The sequence below is a fragment of the Chiloscyllium punctatum genome, chromosome 15 (assembly GCF_047496795.1).
Source record: "Chiloscyllium punctatum isolate Juve2018m chromosome 15, sChiPun1.3, whole genome shotgun sequence".
In the NCBI taxonomy this organism is placed as follows: Eukaryota; Metazoa; Chordata; class Chondrichthyes; order Orectolobiformes; family Hemiscylliidae; genus Chiloscyllium; species Chiloscyllium punctatum.
Window position 1 is genome coordinate 81,908,470 of NC_092753.1, and position 17,745 is coordinate 81,926,214.

A 17,745-nucleotide genomic window follows, 5' to 3' on the forward strand; every position below is an offset into this window, starting at 1 on the left:
ACTAATTGCATGCCAAACTGCATAAGCAGCAAGTGGTAGAGCTAAGCAATCCCATAACAGATCAAATCTAAGTCCTGTGATCTTGCCACATCCAGCCATGAATAGTGGTGGATAATTAAGCAACTCACTGGAGGAAGCGGCTGCACAAATATCCCCAACATCAGTGATTGAAGAGCCCAGCACATCAGTGCAAAAGGTAAGGCTGAAGCTTTCGAGCAATTTTCAGCTAGAAGTGACGAGTGGATGGTCCACCCCACTCTCCTCCAGTGGTTGCCAACGTTGCATATAGCAGTCTTCTGCCAGTTTGATTCACTCCATGTAATATCAAGAAGCGGTTGGAGACACTAGATTCTGCAAAGGCTATGGGGTCTGACAGCCTTATGGCAGTAGTACTGAAGACTAGTGCTGCAGAACTTGCAGCACCCCTAGCCAAGCTGTTCTAGTACGGTCGCAACACTGATATTGAAGCAACAATGTGGAAGATTGTCCAAGTTTGTCCTGTTCATAAAAAGCAGGACAAATCCAACCTGGCAATTACCGCCCCATCAGTTTGCTCTTGATCATCAGTAAAGTGATGGAAGGTGTCATCAATAGTTCTATCAAGCAGCATCTGCTCTGCAATAACCTGCTCAGTGATGCCCAGTTTGTGTTACACCAGGGTTATTCAGCTCCTGACCTCATTACAGTCTTGGTTCAAACAAGGACAAAAGAGCTGAATTCGAGAGGTGAGGTGAGAGTGATCGACCTTGACATCATGGCTGCATTTGGCAGAGTGTGGTATGAAGGAGCCTGAGCAAATCTATGGATATCTGAGGCAAACTCTCTCTGGTGGTTGGAGTCATACCTGACATAGAGGAAGATGATTGTAGCTGCTAGAGGTCAGTCATCTCAACTCCAGGGCATTTCTGCAGGGGTTCATCAGGATAGTGTCCTCAGCCCAACAACCTTCAGATGGTTCATCAATGACCTTCCCTCCATAAGGTCAGAAGTGAAATGTTCGCCGATGATTGCGCAATATTCACCACCACTCGGGACGACTCAGATACTGAAGCAGTCCGTGTTCAAATGCAATAAGACCTGGACAATATCCAGGCTTGGGCTGACAAGTGATAAGTAACAGCCACATAACTGTCAGGCTATAGCCATCACAAGTAAGAGACAATCTAACCACCACCCCATGGTATTTAATGGTGTTACCATCACTGAAATACCTATATGTCGACATCCTGGGGAGTATCATTGATCAGAAACTCAAATGGGCTCAGCATGTAAGCAGAGTGGCTGCAGAGCAGGTCTGAAGCTAAGAATACACCGGTGAATAACTCCCCTCCTTACTCCTCAAAGCCTGTCCACATCTACAAGGCACAAGTCAGGAATACTCCCAGCTTGCCTAGATGAGTGCAGCCCCAACAACAGCAAGAAGCTTGACACCATCCAGGACAAAGCAGCCTACTTGATTGGTACTACATCCACAAACATCCAGTAGCATCAGTGTGTACTATCGACAAGATGGATTGCAGAAATTCACTCTCAAATCCTCAGGCAGCACCTTCCAAACCCATGACTACTTCCATCTAGAAGGATAAGGATAGCAGTTAAATGGGAATACCACCTTCAAGTTCCCCTCCAAGTTGAAATATATTGCCATTCCATCACTGCCGCTGGGTCAAAATCCTGGAATTCCTTCCCTAGTGACATTGTGAGTCAGTCCACTGCAGATATACTGCAGCAGTTCAAGAAGGCAGCTCACCATCACCTTTTGAAAGGCAACAACTGACAGGAAATAAATGTTGGCCAGCCAGCGACATCCACATGTGACAAAATGAGGACATATCTAGTTCCCGTTCTGCTTCTCACTTTCTTCATTTGAAGACTAGAAATATTTATGACATATGAAATAGTATGGCATGTGTTGTGGGGAAAATCACCAGTCTCGTGACAGAATTTATTGCACAAGGAAATACCGGAGGTCCGGGGAGAGAGAGAGAGAGAGAGAGAGAGAGAGAGAGACACCGACAGCGCACAAGTCAGCTGCGAGTCTTCTCAACCTGGAGCACATGTCGAGAAGGTTTTCTACGTCTTGTGATACAGTAGGTCAGTGATGAGATTGTCTTTGTTTATAGTAACCGTTACAGAATTATTGATGGCTTTGATACAGTCTTTGTCAGTCCCAGCGCAGCCTTTGTTAATTTTCGTGCGGTCATTGTCAGTTCCAGTGTAAACAACGTCAGTTTCAATGCCTGCATGGAAATTCTTTGCTATAGTAATGGGTGCTAATCTCTCTTCCTGAGAAGGGTATTTACTGCAGCCCTGGTCATTAACATTTCATATTGAATCTGTATCAAGTTTTTAGCATTTTTATAAGAGGTGCAGGCTGGACCCAGACACTTCGGCAGGCAGTGTTCATTACTAATGTGTATTTTCTCTCCCCCATCTACCTTAAACGAAGCAAGTGCATTGTGCTGGCATTCTGTGGCCTCAGGCAGTGTCTGTATCTGCTTTGCTGTTTCTCTCCATATTGTGGTCCGGTGGTCATCTTATGTGTCAGGTTGACCAAGTGATGGCTCAGCGACCATCTTGTGTGTCCGTGTGCCTAGTGTTACCCTGCCCTGTGTCATCTTCCTCTTCACATGCAACAGAGTTTCACAACTAGAAGTGTTAAAGTTGGCGCAATTTTGATAGCTTGGCAGCTACAAGAAAAATGCAGTGAATACAGATGATATCCATATCTTGCTTTCATCAATTTCACCAAACATTGGACCGTGTGGGTGAAGAAATCTGGCTGCCTGTTGAAGTTGTTCAATGTGATCTCCTCTTTCCATTACAACATGATGGGCAGGATTAGCAATGATGGTTCATTATGGAGCCTTTTGAGATTTGCAGTGAGACCAAACAAATTTGTGATCTGTCACAAACACAAATTGGTATATTATTATCTTTGCTGTCATGTGCGTTGTTCCATCGACAGAGGGTATCTCTAGACATACTATATGTGAGGTCCTGAGATCCACGATCAATGTATAACAAGTTCTGTTTTGAGAGTTCACGCTGATGCTATACTAATTGTTAATGGACCATCCAAAGATAAATGGATGGAGTTACAAACATAAACAGTTTGACTGTCAGCAGCAGAAGGTCAGATGTCAAAGTTGTAATACCCTCATTCATCAGCATTGGCAATATGCTGCCAGTAATCTTTCATTTGATTCTGAAATTGCCACATGAATTGTACAAGCTGTTCTATCCAAGCTGAATAACAATATGCAGTAACAGTAATCTGCCTGAAAATAGTAAGTTGAGAGTTTTCCAAGTGTGTGCCCTCAATGCACACCTTTGTACTAGTGTTGCCTGGGTCTCACATGAAGGAAGGAGAAAAGGCTGAGTAGTTTTCCATCTTCTCTGACTAGGATGTATCCTTGCCATCACTTGGCCACAAATCCAGAATTCGAGAAGCTTCCGAAACATCAGCGTGTATATATTACCAAGACAATGATATCTATGTTGGTTTGGTTATGTTTGTCACACGATGATCTGTACTGTTTACTAGCCTTTGCTGTGACATCCTGGGTGCCCTTCCCTCCACTACAGAGGCACCTTTAATTAATATATGAAGGTTGTGGCACTGATAGCTCGAAGACAGTTGCTGGTGGCTGTGACATCTGGAATTTGACTGCTTTTGGGGTTATTGGAAGAATTGAGCAAAGATCAGTGTTACTGGCACTACCCAGTTGTCTTTTCATCTGCTTATGTACCTGACCTTTTACAGTCCTTACATAATTACATCCTATTGGCCACCTGACTTAGTAAGTCAATCACTTTGTCCATGCCAGTTTAAACTCTGGTCTCCTCCTTAGCCAGTTTATAAACTTTGAGTATGTCTTAAATGGGCATTTTCTGCTACCCAAAATCTTGCAGAAGTACCATTTGGGATCGATACAAATAATTACCATTTTTGCATTTTGTCACTCGATATTGTACATGTGACCTACAAATTACAGTTAATCATCAATCACTTCTGTAAGATTGCTAACAGATTTGGACAGAGAAGTCTTTACAACCAAACCATTTTTGGAATTGTTCAAATTAATGCATTGTCAAAGGTGAAGTATAGTTCTCATAAAAGTAAATCGACAAATGATTGAATACTAGGTATTAGTAAATGATTTAATGATAGCCTTGTAGATGGTGAATTCATTTTGGGCAATGAATCTAATGCAATATACCACAAGAACAGGCCCTTCGGACCACCAAGCCTGTGCCAATTCATAATCCTTATTTAGATCTGCTATGGTTTCTGTACTTCTGTTTGACTGCCATTCATGTGTCTATCAAGGTGTGCCTTAAACAGTGCTAACATGCCTGCTTTCACTGCTTCCACTGGTAGTGCATTCCAGGCACTCCCACCCTCTGTGTGAGAAATTTTCGTTGCACTACTTTCCTCAGTGTTCCCCCTCTCATCTTGAACCTGTGCCCTCTTGTAGTTGATGTTTCCACCCTGGGAAAAATCTTCTGACTATCCACCCTATCTATGTCCCTCATAATTTTGTAGACGTCTGTTTGGCTGCCACTCAGCACCATCTTTCCAGTGAAAGCAATCAGAGTTTATCAAACTTTGCTTATAACTAAAACCCTCCAGACCAGGCAACGTCCTAGTAAACCTTCTTTGTATCCTCTCCAAAGCATTCTTGTCCTTCTGTTGGAGTGGCCAGAACTGCCCTCAATATTCCAAATGTGGCTGAACTAAAGTTTTGTACAACTTTAACATAATTTGCCAACTCTTGTTTTCGATCTCCAGCCAATGAAGGCAAGTGTGCTGAATGCTTCTTGACCATCTTATCCAGTTGTGTTGCCACTTTCAAGGATCTGTGGGCATGTACGCACAGATCCCTCTAGGTCAATGCTCCAAAGGGTTCTACTATTTATTGTATAATTTGGACCTGAATTTGATCTTCTAAAATGCATCACCACACATTTGTTAGGATTAAATTCCGTCTGTCAGTTCTCTGCCCAAATCTGCAATCTATCTGTATCCCACTATCCTTTTGACAATCCTCACGCTGCAACTCTGCCAATTTTGGTGTCATCCGCAAACTTACTAATCAGGCCACCTGCGTTTTCCTCCGGATCATTGATATATGTTAGAAAGAACAAAGATCTCAGCACTCTTCCCTGCTGAATACCATTTAGTTACTGATCGCCAATCCGAAAAGTAGTCTTCCATCACCTCTCTCTGTCTTTTATAACTTTATGTATCTTTGGAGTATTAGAAATCTCCTATGTGGTTAAGTATACTCTAAGGTGTACTTCGAGAGACAATGCAGATTTGGTGAGCAGAAACTGACAGCCAAGTTCCATACCTATGAAGACAGCCTCAACTGTGATCTTGGGTTCATGTCGCACTACGTCTGACCCCACCATACTGTTCTGTAAAATCTTCCTTACTATTGTGTTTTGACGTCATCACCTTGATAATGTATGATCTCTCTCTACCTTAATTAGTTTGTACAGTTTTGGATTACTTTGGTTAGGTCTTCAGCATGCAACTCTCATACCTAGCATGTTATTTCAGTCATTTGGTTTGTTTCCACCTTATTTTGAATTTTTTATAATTATCTCTCTGCCTCATTTGATCGGATTATAGGTCATCCCTTCACTTGTTAGTCAGCTGTTGACACTTTTCTCACCGTGTGATATTCTTGATCACCTGCAGAGATATATTATTCAACCTGTTGACATTGCACTCACACCATTTGTGTGATCTTTTGATCTCTCTGATAAACTCCGTGCCTGGGTGCTCTCTTCATTCACCTGATGAAGGGGTAGCGCTATGAAAGCTTGTGATTTCAAATAAACTTGTTGGACTATCATCTGGTGTCATGTGCCTTTTGATCTAGTCAAAAAATGTGCAGTCTCGGTGCATTAGCCATGGGAAATACAGGATTATTGGGATAGGGTGGGGGGTTTGGATCTGTGGACTCGATGGGCCAAATGGCCTGCTTCCATGCTGTTGGGATCCTGTAAATTTATACCAGACATCTAATTTTCACAAGAAACTGGACAAATCCAGTTAGGCCAATTTCTGACCCATCAATCTGGATAGGTGTCACATCAAAAACATTCAAGAAACTCAAAACCATCCAGGACAAAGCAACTTGCACGATTGTCTTGCATTCACTCCCTCTAGCATCAACACAGTGGCACCAATGTGTACCATCTACGAGATAAACACAACTTATCAAAGCTCCTGTGATGTCTTCCAAACCTGTGACCACTTCCATGTAGAAAAACAAGAATGGCACATACTTGAGAACATCTGCAAGTTCCCCTCCAAACCATGCATCATCCTGAATTGGAACTATATTGCTGTATTTTTTTTTTATCGCTGTCATTACGTCAGAATTCTGGGAATCCCTCCCTTACGACACTGCATGCATCTACAGCACATGGACTGCTGCATTCAAGAAGGCAGCTCACCACAACCTTACTCTCCCTTTTTAGGGATGTGCAATGAATACTTTATGCAGCAATGCTCAGACTCCGTGAGTGAATAAAAGCAAAATAATCAGAAGAGTAATGGAAGTATCATTGACCGTTCTATCCAAAGGGATTTACTCTGTGGTGCTCATTAAGGTGCACCCTTGTTCCAAACATGAATAAAAGAGCTGAAATCCAAAGGCAAAGTTAGTGACTTGCTTGACATTAAGGGAGCATTTGACCATTTGTAGCATCAAGAATTCTTAACAAAATTCATGTCCGTTAGAATTCGTGTAAAACTCTTTCCACTGATTGGAGTTATAGTTACCTAGCACTAACGTTGATGGCTGTGACTACTGAATGCCAATCATCTCAGCCTCGACATTGCTGTGAGCGTTCCTCAGTAGCATCCTAGCCTCAACCATCTTCACCTGCTTCATCTGTCGTCTTCATAAGATCAGAACCAGAGATGATGTTTGACCAGTTGCACGTCCTTAAACAGCAAAATGTTCTATGCTGTGTGTAGCAATGCCAGCAACATTTAAATTTGTGATGAAGTGATGGGTAACATTCACACTACACAAGTGCTAGTGCATGATTCAGTACTGTAACACGCCAAGCCACCTTCAACAACCCCTTCCAAATTTGCAACATCTGTCACTCAGAACAATTTCCCCTCCATTTAACATGCTACCCTGAATTTGAATTTTCTTGCCTTTCCTTTTACAGTTGTTGGGTTTAAACTCTGAAATTCCCTGCATCTTCCTTACAGCACTGTGGGTGTCCCTGCACCATATGTGCAGAGGTTGAAGAATATGCCTCGTGATCACCACCTTAAGAGTAATTGGGGAGATGGAAAACCATTTCATACTTGCATCCATAAATGAATTTTAAAGAAACTGATGTAGACACTATAGTGTGAAACACATAAAGAAATTAAAATGTATTTTCAATTTCTCTAGCAAATGAGAAAAATTAGTTGCTCAAATGTTGAACTGTCAATCAACTTAAAATTAGCATGATATTTCTTATGGAGACAAAAGTAAAATGGGGCTAAAGGTTGAAATAAATGTAAAACCAGAACTGCGTCTATATAACTGAGAGCTATATAGAAGATGTCTACTAATTGTGAATCTGTCAGACAAAATGCACATCAAATTAATGAAACTTGGGTGATGAGAATATCACGTTTGGATTGAGAGCCAGATGACCGACTTGTGTGTTTGATTCGTAGAATCACAGAATTATTACTGTGCAGAAGGAGACCATTTTGCCCCTCACATCTGCACTGGTTCTATTACCTAATGACCATCTCCTGCCTTTTCCCAGTATCCCTGCACCGCAAGTTCTTAAGAAAACTGTTTGAGTGGGGCCAACTGAGTCGTTCCTATGGAGAACTTGCATTGATACAAGGAACTGAATGCTATTTGTTTTAAGTTAATTCTATAATTTAGTTGATGGAATTTATATTTAAATTTGAATGGTTGGCCTGAACCTTGTCTCATTTTTGCTTTAAATAGCTGCATTTCCTGAATCCTTAAGTTAACATCTGAACTCTGCCTGATTTCTCTGCTGATTGTTGTTTGGGAGAGTATTTTAGAAGATATGTTCCCAGTATCTAATAACAAGAATGTCTGAACATCTGAATTGAATTGAATTGAATTGAATTTATTGTCATGTGTACCGAGGCAGAGTGGAAAGCTTTGCCTTCCAAGCAATACAGACAGATCACCTAGTTAAATAGCATAGATAAGTAAATAATAAGTAAGCAGCGGCAAAACAAAAATACAGATACAGGCAAATGCTAAGAGTTTGAGTCCATTCAGTATTCCAGTAACAGTAGAGTAGAAACTGTTTCGAAACTGGTTGGTGCATGTGTTCAGGCTTCTGTACCTTCTCCCCAATAATAGAAATTGTAGAAAAGCATTGCCAGGATGGGATGGCTTTGAGAATGCTGGCAGCCTTTCCTTGACAGCAGGCCTAGTAGATGGATTCTATAGATGGGAGATTGGCCTTTGTAATTGCCAGCAGAATTCACCACTCTAAGTGTCTCCAATCTTGAATGATAGATTAGTGATACATCCAGACATGCCAAATTTTCTCAGCTGCCTGAGGAAGAAGAGACATTGTTGGGCCATTGTAACCACTGCATCCACATGATGAGTCCAAGAAAGCTGCTTGTTGATGACCACTCCCAGGATCTTGACACACTCAACTTGTTCCACCTCTGTGCTGTTAATGTGTAGGGGGGGGGCATGAGTAACATCGCGCTGAAAGTTAATGATGAGTTCTTTGGTTTTGTTAACATTGAGAGCTAGGTTGTTCTCAGTGCACCATTTTTCCAGGTCTTCCACCTTTCGTCTGTAGCCTGTTTAGTCACTAGCTGAGATTCGACTGATTATGGTGGTGTCACCTGCGAACTTGTAAATGGCATTAGTCTGGTATTTGGTGACGCAGTCATGGGTATACAGCGAGTACAGTAGGGAGCTGAGTATGTACCCCCAGGGGCTCCACTGTTGAGTGTTAGTGCAGATGAAATATTGTGCCTAATCTTCACTGATTGTGGCCTGTGGGTCAGGAAACAGAGGACTCCGTTGCAGAGAGGGGGGCTTAGTCCGAGATCACAAAGTTTAGTAATTAGTCTCAAGGGGATGATAATGTTGAAGGCTGAATTGTAGTCAGAGTAGGATTCTTACATAGCTGTTCTTGGTGTCAAGATGTTCTTGGGAGGAGTGAAGGGCAAGTGATTATGGCATCTGACATGACTCTGTTAGTCTGATAGGCAAATTGAAGTGGATCAAGAGTAGTGGGGAGGCTGGAGTTGATTTAATACCATGACCAACCTTTCAAAGCACTTCATGACCATCGAAGTTAGGGCCACTGGGTGGTAGTGATTGAGACATGCTGTGTGAACTTTCTTAGGCACAGGGCTAATGTTGGCCCTCTTGAAACAGGCAGGGACAGTGGCCTGCTGCAGGGAGTGGTTGATCATGTCCAAGGAGACCTCTGCCAGTTGATCTGCGCATGCTCTGATTGCACGGCCTGGTACTCCATCTGGTTCCATCACTTTGCTTGGATTCACACGAAGGAAAACTGATCTGACCTCTGATACAGTGACTGTTGGGATAGGTTTGTCAGGGCTTGTCGGAATAGGTGTTATCTCTCTGCATAGAAGGCATTGAGTCGATCTTGGGAGGGCTGTGTCATCGTCTGCTATCTTGCACTGTCTCTCTTGAGAACCTGTGATGTCATTCGGACCTTGCCTGGGTGTCTGTCTGGGTCTCTAGTTTGAGTCGGTATTGGTCCTTGGCTCTCTCGGTCATACTTGGATTCCTTATAGTTGAGTGGGTCTCCTGATCTGAAGGTCTTATGTCTGGCTTTTAGCAGGTTCTGTATGTCCCGGTTCATCCAGGGTTTCCTGTTGGGAGCAACTGGATTGACTTCCTCGGTATGCAGTCCTCCACACAATTGCTGGTAAAGTCTGTGACGGTGGTGGCAAATTCGTCCAAGGTACCTGCGGACTGTTTGAACATGGTCCAGTCAGCTGATTCCAGACAGCACCGGATTGATCCTCTGCCTCCTTCGACCAGCACTGGACCTATATCTGTGAGGGGGGTCTCCTGCTTGAGCTTTTGCCTGTTGGCGCGGAGAAGAAACAAGGCATTGTGATCGGAGTTCCCGATATGAGGGTGGGGGATGGAGCGGTCGGCATCTTTCACAGTGGTATAGCAGTGGTCTAAAATGTTCGGGCCCCTGGTGGGGCACGTCATGTTCTGGTAGTACTTGGGCAACATCTTCCTTAGATTGGCTTGTTTGAAGTCACCAGTTGCAATGAACAGGGGCTCGGGGTGTTCCGTCTCCAGGCTGTTAGTGGTGGAGTATAGCACATCCAGAGCTTTCTCAACCTTTGCTTGCGGTATGTACACAGCAGTTAGTATAGTAGTGGTAAATTCCCGTGATAGATAGAAGGGGCGGCATTTGGTGGTGAGAAATTCAAGGTTTGGGGAGCAATGACTGCCCAGGGTTGCCATGCCCGTGCACCACAAGTTGTTGATTAACAAGCAAACCCCTCCACCCTTTAATTGGAAAGAGACATACAAGTCCAGTCCCTTTTAATTTGAGTTCCAGTCATGGTAATTCTGATAGAGATTTCTTGTTAACTGAAGTCATCTTTTAATATTTCCCTCCAAACTTGTTTTTGGACATTTGTATAAACAATAATTTCGTCTTTTGAAAGAAGTTTTCATAAAATGAACCAGAAGGGATTTTCTGATAATTAGCAATGGTTTCATTGTTGTCATTAAACTCTTCCAGATTTTTATTGCATTCAAATTAGACAATTTGCCATGGTGGGATTTGAACTCAGATCCCAGAACATCATCTAGTCTCCAGGTTAATAGCCGAGCAGTAATACCACTACACCATCGCTACTTCCTCAGCTAAGGTTTGATTTGAACACCATATTATAAATACATTGAATTTTGAAGTATTTATTTTTTTCAAATGTTTCATGCCCTGCTTCAGGTTTTACCTTGTAAGGTGTAATATTCAAATATTATTTCAATAATTTAGATTACTGCAGTAGATTAAAATTGTTCAAAATTACAAGGATGGAAAATTTAGTGATGTTATATTCAGGAGAGTTAGAAAACTCAAAAGTATTTAGATTATAAAATATGTAATAAAAATTTGTTTATGCTCCAGGGCTCTGATGACTGTCTGGTGAAAATTTGGGCCACACATACTGGTCGATTACTGTCCACCCTACGTGGCCACTCCACTGAGATTTCTGACATGGCTGTAAATTATGAGAACACTATGCTAGCTGCTGGCAGCTGTGATAAACTGATTCGGGTTTGGTGCTTGAGAACATGTGCTCCAGTAGCTGTGCTGCAAGGGCACACAGGATCCATTACTTCTCTGCAGGTAAATGTTATATTGTTAAAATTATGCAACTTCAACAGGTGTAAACTTTCTTGCTTATACAGGCAGTCCCCAGGTTACAAATGGTTTCTGTTATTGAGTATGTTTCTAAGTTGATTTGTACACAAGTCAAACATGATACTGTATGGTATGAAATGGCTGTTCATAAGTACAGACAAACGTTCACATGTCAAATCTTTAAAACTAATAATAATACACCCCTTCATGGGATCTCATTCAGAACAATGAGGAGTTCATGAGTAAGATCTTCGAAAATCAGGGCCCGGCTGTATGTGTAATCTGTGTTCATTCATGTTCTTACAGATTTTAACTCTGTCTTGAATCCTACTATTGCACTTCTGTTGTTAGATTTTAGCAGAGTTGTGGAACAATGTTGCTTTATTGACCTGAGCTCATACATACTGATTTTAGCAAGTTAGCACAAATATTTGACCTCTGAAAGAGTTAAGTTCTGCCATGCAGTGATACAAAGAGTGCATTATTTATGTTTAAAACTTTGATATGTTTTAAATACTATTGTTTCTGCTGAATAAATTTAGAAAGCTAATTGATAGTGAAGGAGCCTGAACATTATGCATGTATTTTAAATGTAGGCTTCTGCATGTGTGCACACTTTATTTTTTTTTCTGGTCTCTGACTCTACTGCTCTGTATAATTGTTACCATAACTATTTTTAAGACCAGGTCTTATTTGTGCTTAAACTCAATTTTTCTGTATATACATGTTATTGAATGCAGCTATCTTCTCTCAAAATTAGAAATTTAGTTAACTGTTTTATTTGAGACTTGTGAACTAGTGTGGTTAAGAATATTTATATGAATCTCTTGTTCAATAAATAATGGAAGGAAATTTATTTTGAGCTGATAGATCAATTTCTAATGTAGATTTTTAAAACCTGATTGAAAATGTAATGGTACCGGTATTTTGCCTCTCTCTCCATTTATTTTAGTTTAGTCCTATGGGTAAAGGTTCAGTCCGGTACATGGCTTCCACAGGATCTGATGGGAGTGTTTGTTTTTGGCAATGGGATCCAAATACCCTGAAGTTTAAGTAAGTTTTCATAAATATTGCTCAGTGATTTAAACACTTGAGTGAAACTATATTTACAGTTGCTTTTTGCCAATTCTTTAAGTACAGAAATAAAATTGCAAAGTACTGTTTTCAGAATGCAGACTTGTTCCATTAAGCATGCAGAAATAACGTTTGTGAATCAAGTTCTACTTGAATTTCTTTAAAAGTTTAATTTTTGCTATTTGAGAATGTGGACTTTCCAGTCCTTTTTTAAAGCTTCGTATTTAGTGGCCTAACTTGTAAAAATGTTCTGTTTCAAATAGTTATATTTTGAAGTTAGGATTTTAAATGTTATGTTTGAAAAGATGATTTCCATTCATCTTCATAACTAAGGTATAGGATGACATCTGTGAGCTTTGTAGTGGTAGCTTTGCTAAATCGAATGCTTAAAAAAAAATTATGTCTGAGCACATACTAATGTAACTTGTCATGAACATGTTGGTGTCAATGCATTGGGCGACATTTTGCAATCAGTATGAAGTATTGTCATTTACAGCCAACCTTGACGAAAGCTTTTTAAAAAGGTTTTATGTTTTCAGCAGCATGATTCTCAATATTCCTGAGGCAATTTAAAACTAATGTCATGTCAGTGGTATTTCCAGGCATCAGCTGCAGTGCTGTTAGCAAGTAACCCGTTGAAGTCATCTTGCAGGCAGTACATTGACAATTTGAAAGCATTGAATTGCTTCACTTTTATTAAGGTGATGGAACATGTGACTGATTGGATTTATATGATAGCTTAAAATGAATATATTTCAACAAAATAAATAAAATTTGGAATATGGAGAAGATCGACATTCCATAAACACAAAATTAATTTTACTGGGTTGCTGAGGGTGTTTAGCAGGAATTGTGAATTTTGTATACTGAGAGCATTTTTACACTAAGTCTGAGTGTACGAGTGGAAATTCTTTCTAATTTGATAATTTCTAATTAATTGTAGTTTGGAGTGATTGTTCAACAGTGTGCCCTTTGGAGGGGTGTCCTCTCTCTACAGCACCTTCTGGGTTTCTGCATTATTATTCATATTAGCAGGTTCCTAAACTCAATAAGAGTTGGAGTAATTGTGAATAATGTAAATTCTTTCACTATTACCTCTGAATTATTGAATTGCTATTGCCCAGAAGGAGGCCATTCAGCCCACAGTGTCTGCAATGGCTTGTGGAATGAGCATCAATCCCGTGCTTTTTCCCTGTACATGTTAACTATTATCCAAGTAATAATCCAATGCCCTCTTGAATGGCTCAATTGAACTTGCCTCCCCATGCTTCCAGGCAGTGCATTCCATATCCTAACTATTGGCTGTGTAAAAAAGATTTTTTTTTCATTTCACCCTTAGTTCTTTTGTGGATCACTTTAAATCTCTGCCCTATTATACTTCATTTTATGAGAGGCAACGGTTTCTCCCTATTAACTCTATCCTGCGTGTGATTTTGAAACCCTGTGTTAGATCTCCTCTTAGCCACCTTCCTTTGAATGCCAACTATTTTAATTTATCCTCAGAACTGAAGTTTCTCATCCATGGAACCACAATCAAATCATTTATGATTCTTTGCAATGTATTCATATCTTTTCAATAGTGTGGTTCCCACAAATATTCACAGTAATGCAGCTGACCATTGAATATTCAAACTTGGATTGTCTCATTGGCATATAAATCATTCGTGTAATTAACTTGAAAACAAAGTAGTGGTAGAATTTAGTCAGTGAGCAAGTCTGTTCTCTTTAAAGCAATTTCTTATTGTTTTAATGCGTTACTCAATATCACCTGCCTTTGTATAAGGAATCAGCCGTTGAAGTTTACGGAGCGCTCAAGACCATGTTCTCCAATGATTTGTTCCTCATTCAGTGTTGGTAAGTGACAAAGTCTTTCTGTTTTTTTTTGCTAATTTAAATTAAGTTTATAAAAAGTACCACAGACAAGTAAATAAGTTGCTGAATTTCTTTGGAATTGACTTTGCAGAGATTTTCTTGGGATACAAGCATAAATTGATACTTTGAGAGTCTGGACAAGGGAAGAAATTGCTAAAATTCCCTGATCTAATCATTAAACAGTGTTCTATTAGCAAAGTCTGTCTGTCTGTCTGTATGAAACTACATATGGAAATATCTTGATTAATTTCTTGACATTTTTTATTGTCAACATTTACACAAAGGGCGCACTGAGACAGACACTGGATGGCTCCTGTTGTAAAGACCTCTCCCAGTATTAAAAGAGTCTCAAGTTATCAGGGTTAGGAAGGAATGTGGAGTTCAAGTAACAAATCAGCCATAACCATATTGAATGGCAGATCAAGGGCCAAATGATTTACTCCTGATTCTAACTCATATGCTCCTAATAACTGCTTTAACAAGTGAAAAGCGAGATAAAAGAGCACGGCCAGCGACCATAATTCTATTCATTTTAAAATAGTGATGGAAAAGCATAGACCAGATCTATAAGTTGAAGTTCTAAATTGGAGGAAGGCTAATTTTGTCAGTATTAGGCAAGAACTTTTGAAAGCTGATTGGGGGCAGATGTTCGAAGGTAAAGGGACGGCTGGAAAACGGGAAGCCTTCAGAAATGAGATACCAAGAGTCCAGAGACAGCATATTCCTGTTACGGTGAAAGGAAAGGCTGTTAGGGAATGCTGGATGACTAAAGAAATTGAGGGTTTGGTTAAGAAAAAGAAGGAAGCATATGCCAGGTATCGACAAGATAGATATAATGAACCCTTAGAGTACAAAGGCTGTAGGAGTATACTTAAGAGAGAAATCAGTAGGGCAAAAAAAAAGGGACATGTGATAGCTTTGACAGGTAGAGTTAAGGAGAATCCAAAGGGTTTTTACAAATACATTAATGACAAAAGGTAATTAGGGAGAGAATAGGACCTGTGGGCCAATGGGCTGAGAAGTGGCAGATGGAGTTTAATTTAGATAAATGTGATGTGCTGCATTTTGGGAAAGCAAATCTTAGCAGGGCTCATACACTTAATGGTAAAGTCCTAAGGAGTGTTGTTGAACAAAGAGAGCTTGGAGTGCAGGTTCATTGCTCCTTGAAAGTGGAGTCGCAGGTAGATAGGATAGAGAAGAAGGTGTTTAGTATGCTTTCCTTTATTGGTCAGAGTATTGAGTACAGGAGTTGGGAGGTTATGTTGTGGCTGTACAGATATTGGTTAGGCCACTTTTGGAATATTGCGTGCAATTCTGGCTTCCTTCCTATTGGAAGGATGTTGTGAAACTTGTAAATCTTTTCTGAACCCTTTCAAGAATGTTGCTAGGGTTGGAGGATTTGAGCTATATGCAGAGTTTGAATAGGCTGGGGCTATTTTCTCAGGAGTGTTGGAGGCTGAGTGTGACCTTTTCGCGATGTATAAAATCATGAGGGGCATGGATTGATAAATAGTCCAAGTCTGTTCCCTGGGGTTGGGGGTGTCCAGAACTAGAGGGCATAGGTTTAGGGTAAGAGGGGAAAGGTATAAAAGAGACGTAACAGGCAACTTTTTCACGCAGAGGGTGGTGCATGTATGGAATGAGCTGCCAGAGGAAGTGGTGGAGGCTAGTACAATTGCAACATTTAAAATGCATCTGGCTGGATATATGAATAGGAAGGGTTTGGAGGGATATAAGGTGGGTGCTATGCTGACAGGTGGGTTGGGATATCTAGTCAGCATGAACGAGTTGGACTAAAGGGTCTGTATCAGTCCTGTCCATCTCTATGACTCTGAAAATACTGCTTTGTCACTGTATTTAATACTGTTAGATTTATTGCAGTGATGTTTACTTTTTTTTTACAAAATAAGTTATAATGGGCCAGCTAGTGCCAGATCTAGCACTGTACCTCAAATTTGCTGGAATCCATTTCACTTCGCTTTTCACCTCCTGGCCTTCTGATGAGCTGCCTCCTCTGAAAAGAAGCCTTTATATAAGCTTTCATCTGCTTTTGTCACTTGTTCAGGCAGACAGCTCCCACCTTCCAGGAGCATTTGGTGCTTCTTGGCTAATTAAACTATTTAAAGGATATTTGTTTGGCTGCAATGTCAGGACCTGAAATTCATCTGGGTGTCAGTTTCCATCTTCTGAAAAGATAGCCATTGAAATTTACTTGTATTGGGTATATGTTAATTTGTTTTAATTTCCACATGCTCTGTAAGTAGTGGTTTCTCAGTTTTGTTAGTAATTTTCTATGCTGCATAGTCAACTGTTGTCTTAGGATGTTCAGTTTTGATGCTAAGTTTTTTGTTACAGTTTTGAGATTAGTATACTTCTGTATTGTTTGAGCTGGAGTGGTTATATTTATAAAGATGTTTTGCTTTTTTTTAATCATTGCAGTTAATTGTTGTTCCTGAATACAATTTTGATCTGAAGAATGATGTTTTGTCTTTAAAAGGTGGCATGTTTCTAGCAGCTGGCAGCAGTGATCATATGATCAGAATATATTACATTGGATCTGGAACCCCTGAGAAGATTTCTGAATTAGAATCGCATCTGGTAAAGATGTTATTAAAGTCTCAAAACCAGTTTTATCAGACATTTGTGAATATGAATGAAGGGCAGGAGTAGGCCACTTGACACTTCAAGCCTGCTCTGCCATTTGATAAGATTGTGGCTGAACAGATTATGGCCTTAATTCATTTTCCTACCTATTTCTGATAACCTTTGACTCCCATTTTAGTCAAGAATCTATCCACCTCTTGTCTTAAAAAATATTCAGTGATGCTATGTCCCACTGCTGTTTGGGAATAGAGTTTCACAGATTTGTGATCCTCAAAGAAAAATAAATTCCCCTCATCTCAGTCTTAAATGTGAGTGCTATTGATTTTAAACTATCTCCCCTAGTCTAGTCTCTCCCACAACAGGAAACATCCTTTCAGCATCCACTGTATCATTTTCACACAGGATCTTATGTTTTAAATAGATTGCCTTTTGTTCTAAACTCTAATCAATACAGGCCCAGGCTATCCATCCTCCCTCATCAGTTAAATCCTTTATCCCAGGGTACAAATTACATTATTCCTTAAGAAATTCAAAACTGTACAGCTTTCTTGATGTAGCTTCACCATTGCCCTGTACAACTCTAGCAGAACATCTCTCTCTTATGTTCTATGCCCCTTGCAATAAGCAACAAGGTGCTACTTGCCTTCTGAACCTGCTTATTAATTTATGTATTCATGTACTCAGGCATGCAGATACCTTCATACCTCATCTGTAATCTCTCTCCAGATAGAGAATAAGGTGGTTATCTTTTCTTACAAGTGGAAAAGTTCACATTTCCTA

At 40.3% G+C, this 17,745-nt stretch overlaps 1 protein-coding gene across 2 annotated transcripts in view; it reads left to right on the forward strand.

The window, feature by feature from the left end:
• Positions 1–17,745, forward strand: part of LOC140486459 (bromodomain and WD repeat-containing protein 1-like) — a 212,412-nt gene that overhangs the window by 18,254 nt on the left and 176,413 nt on the right. For both annotated transcript variants that reach the window (XM_072585656.1, XM_072585657.1), the window contains 4 exons: positions 11,179–11,400; positions 12,368–12,468; positions 14,273–14,343; positions 16,859–16,959. In XM_072585656.1, coding sequence (XP_072441757.1) covers positions 11,179–11,400; positions 12,368–12,468; positions 14,273–14,343; positions 16,859–16,959 — 495 coding nt within the window. The remainder of the gene's footprint in view (positions 1–11,178; positions 11,401–12,367; positions 12,469–14,272; positions 14,344–16,858; positions 16,960–17,745) is intronic.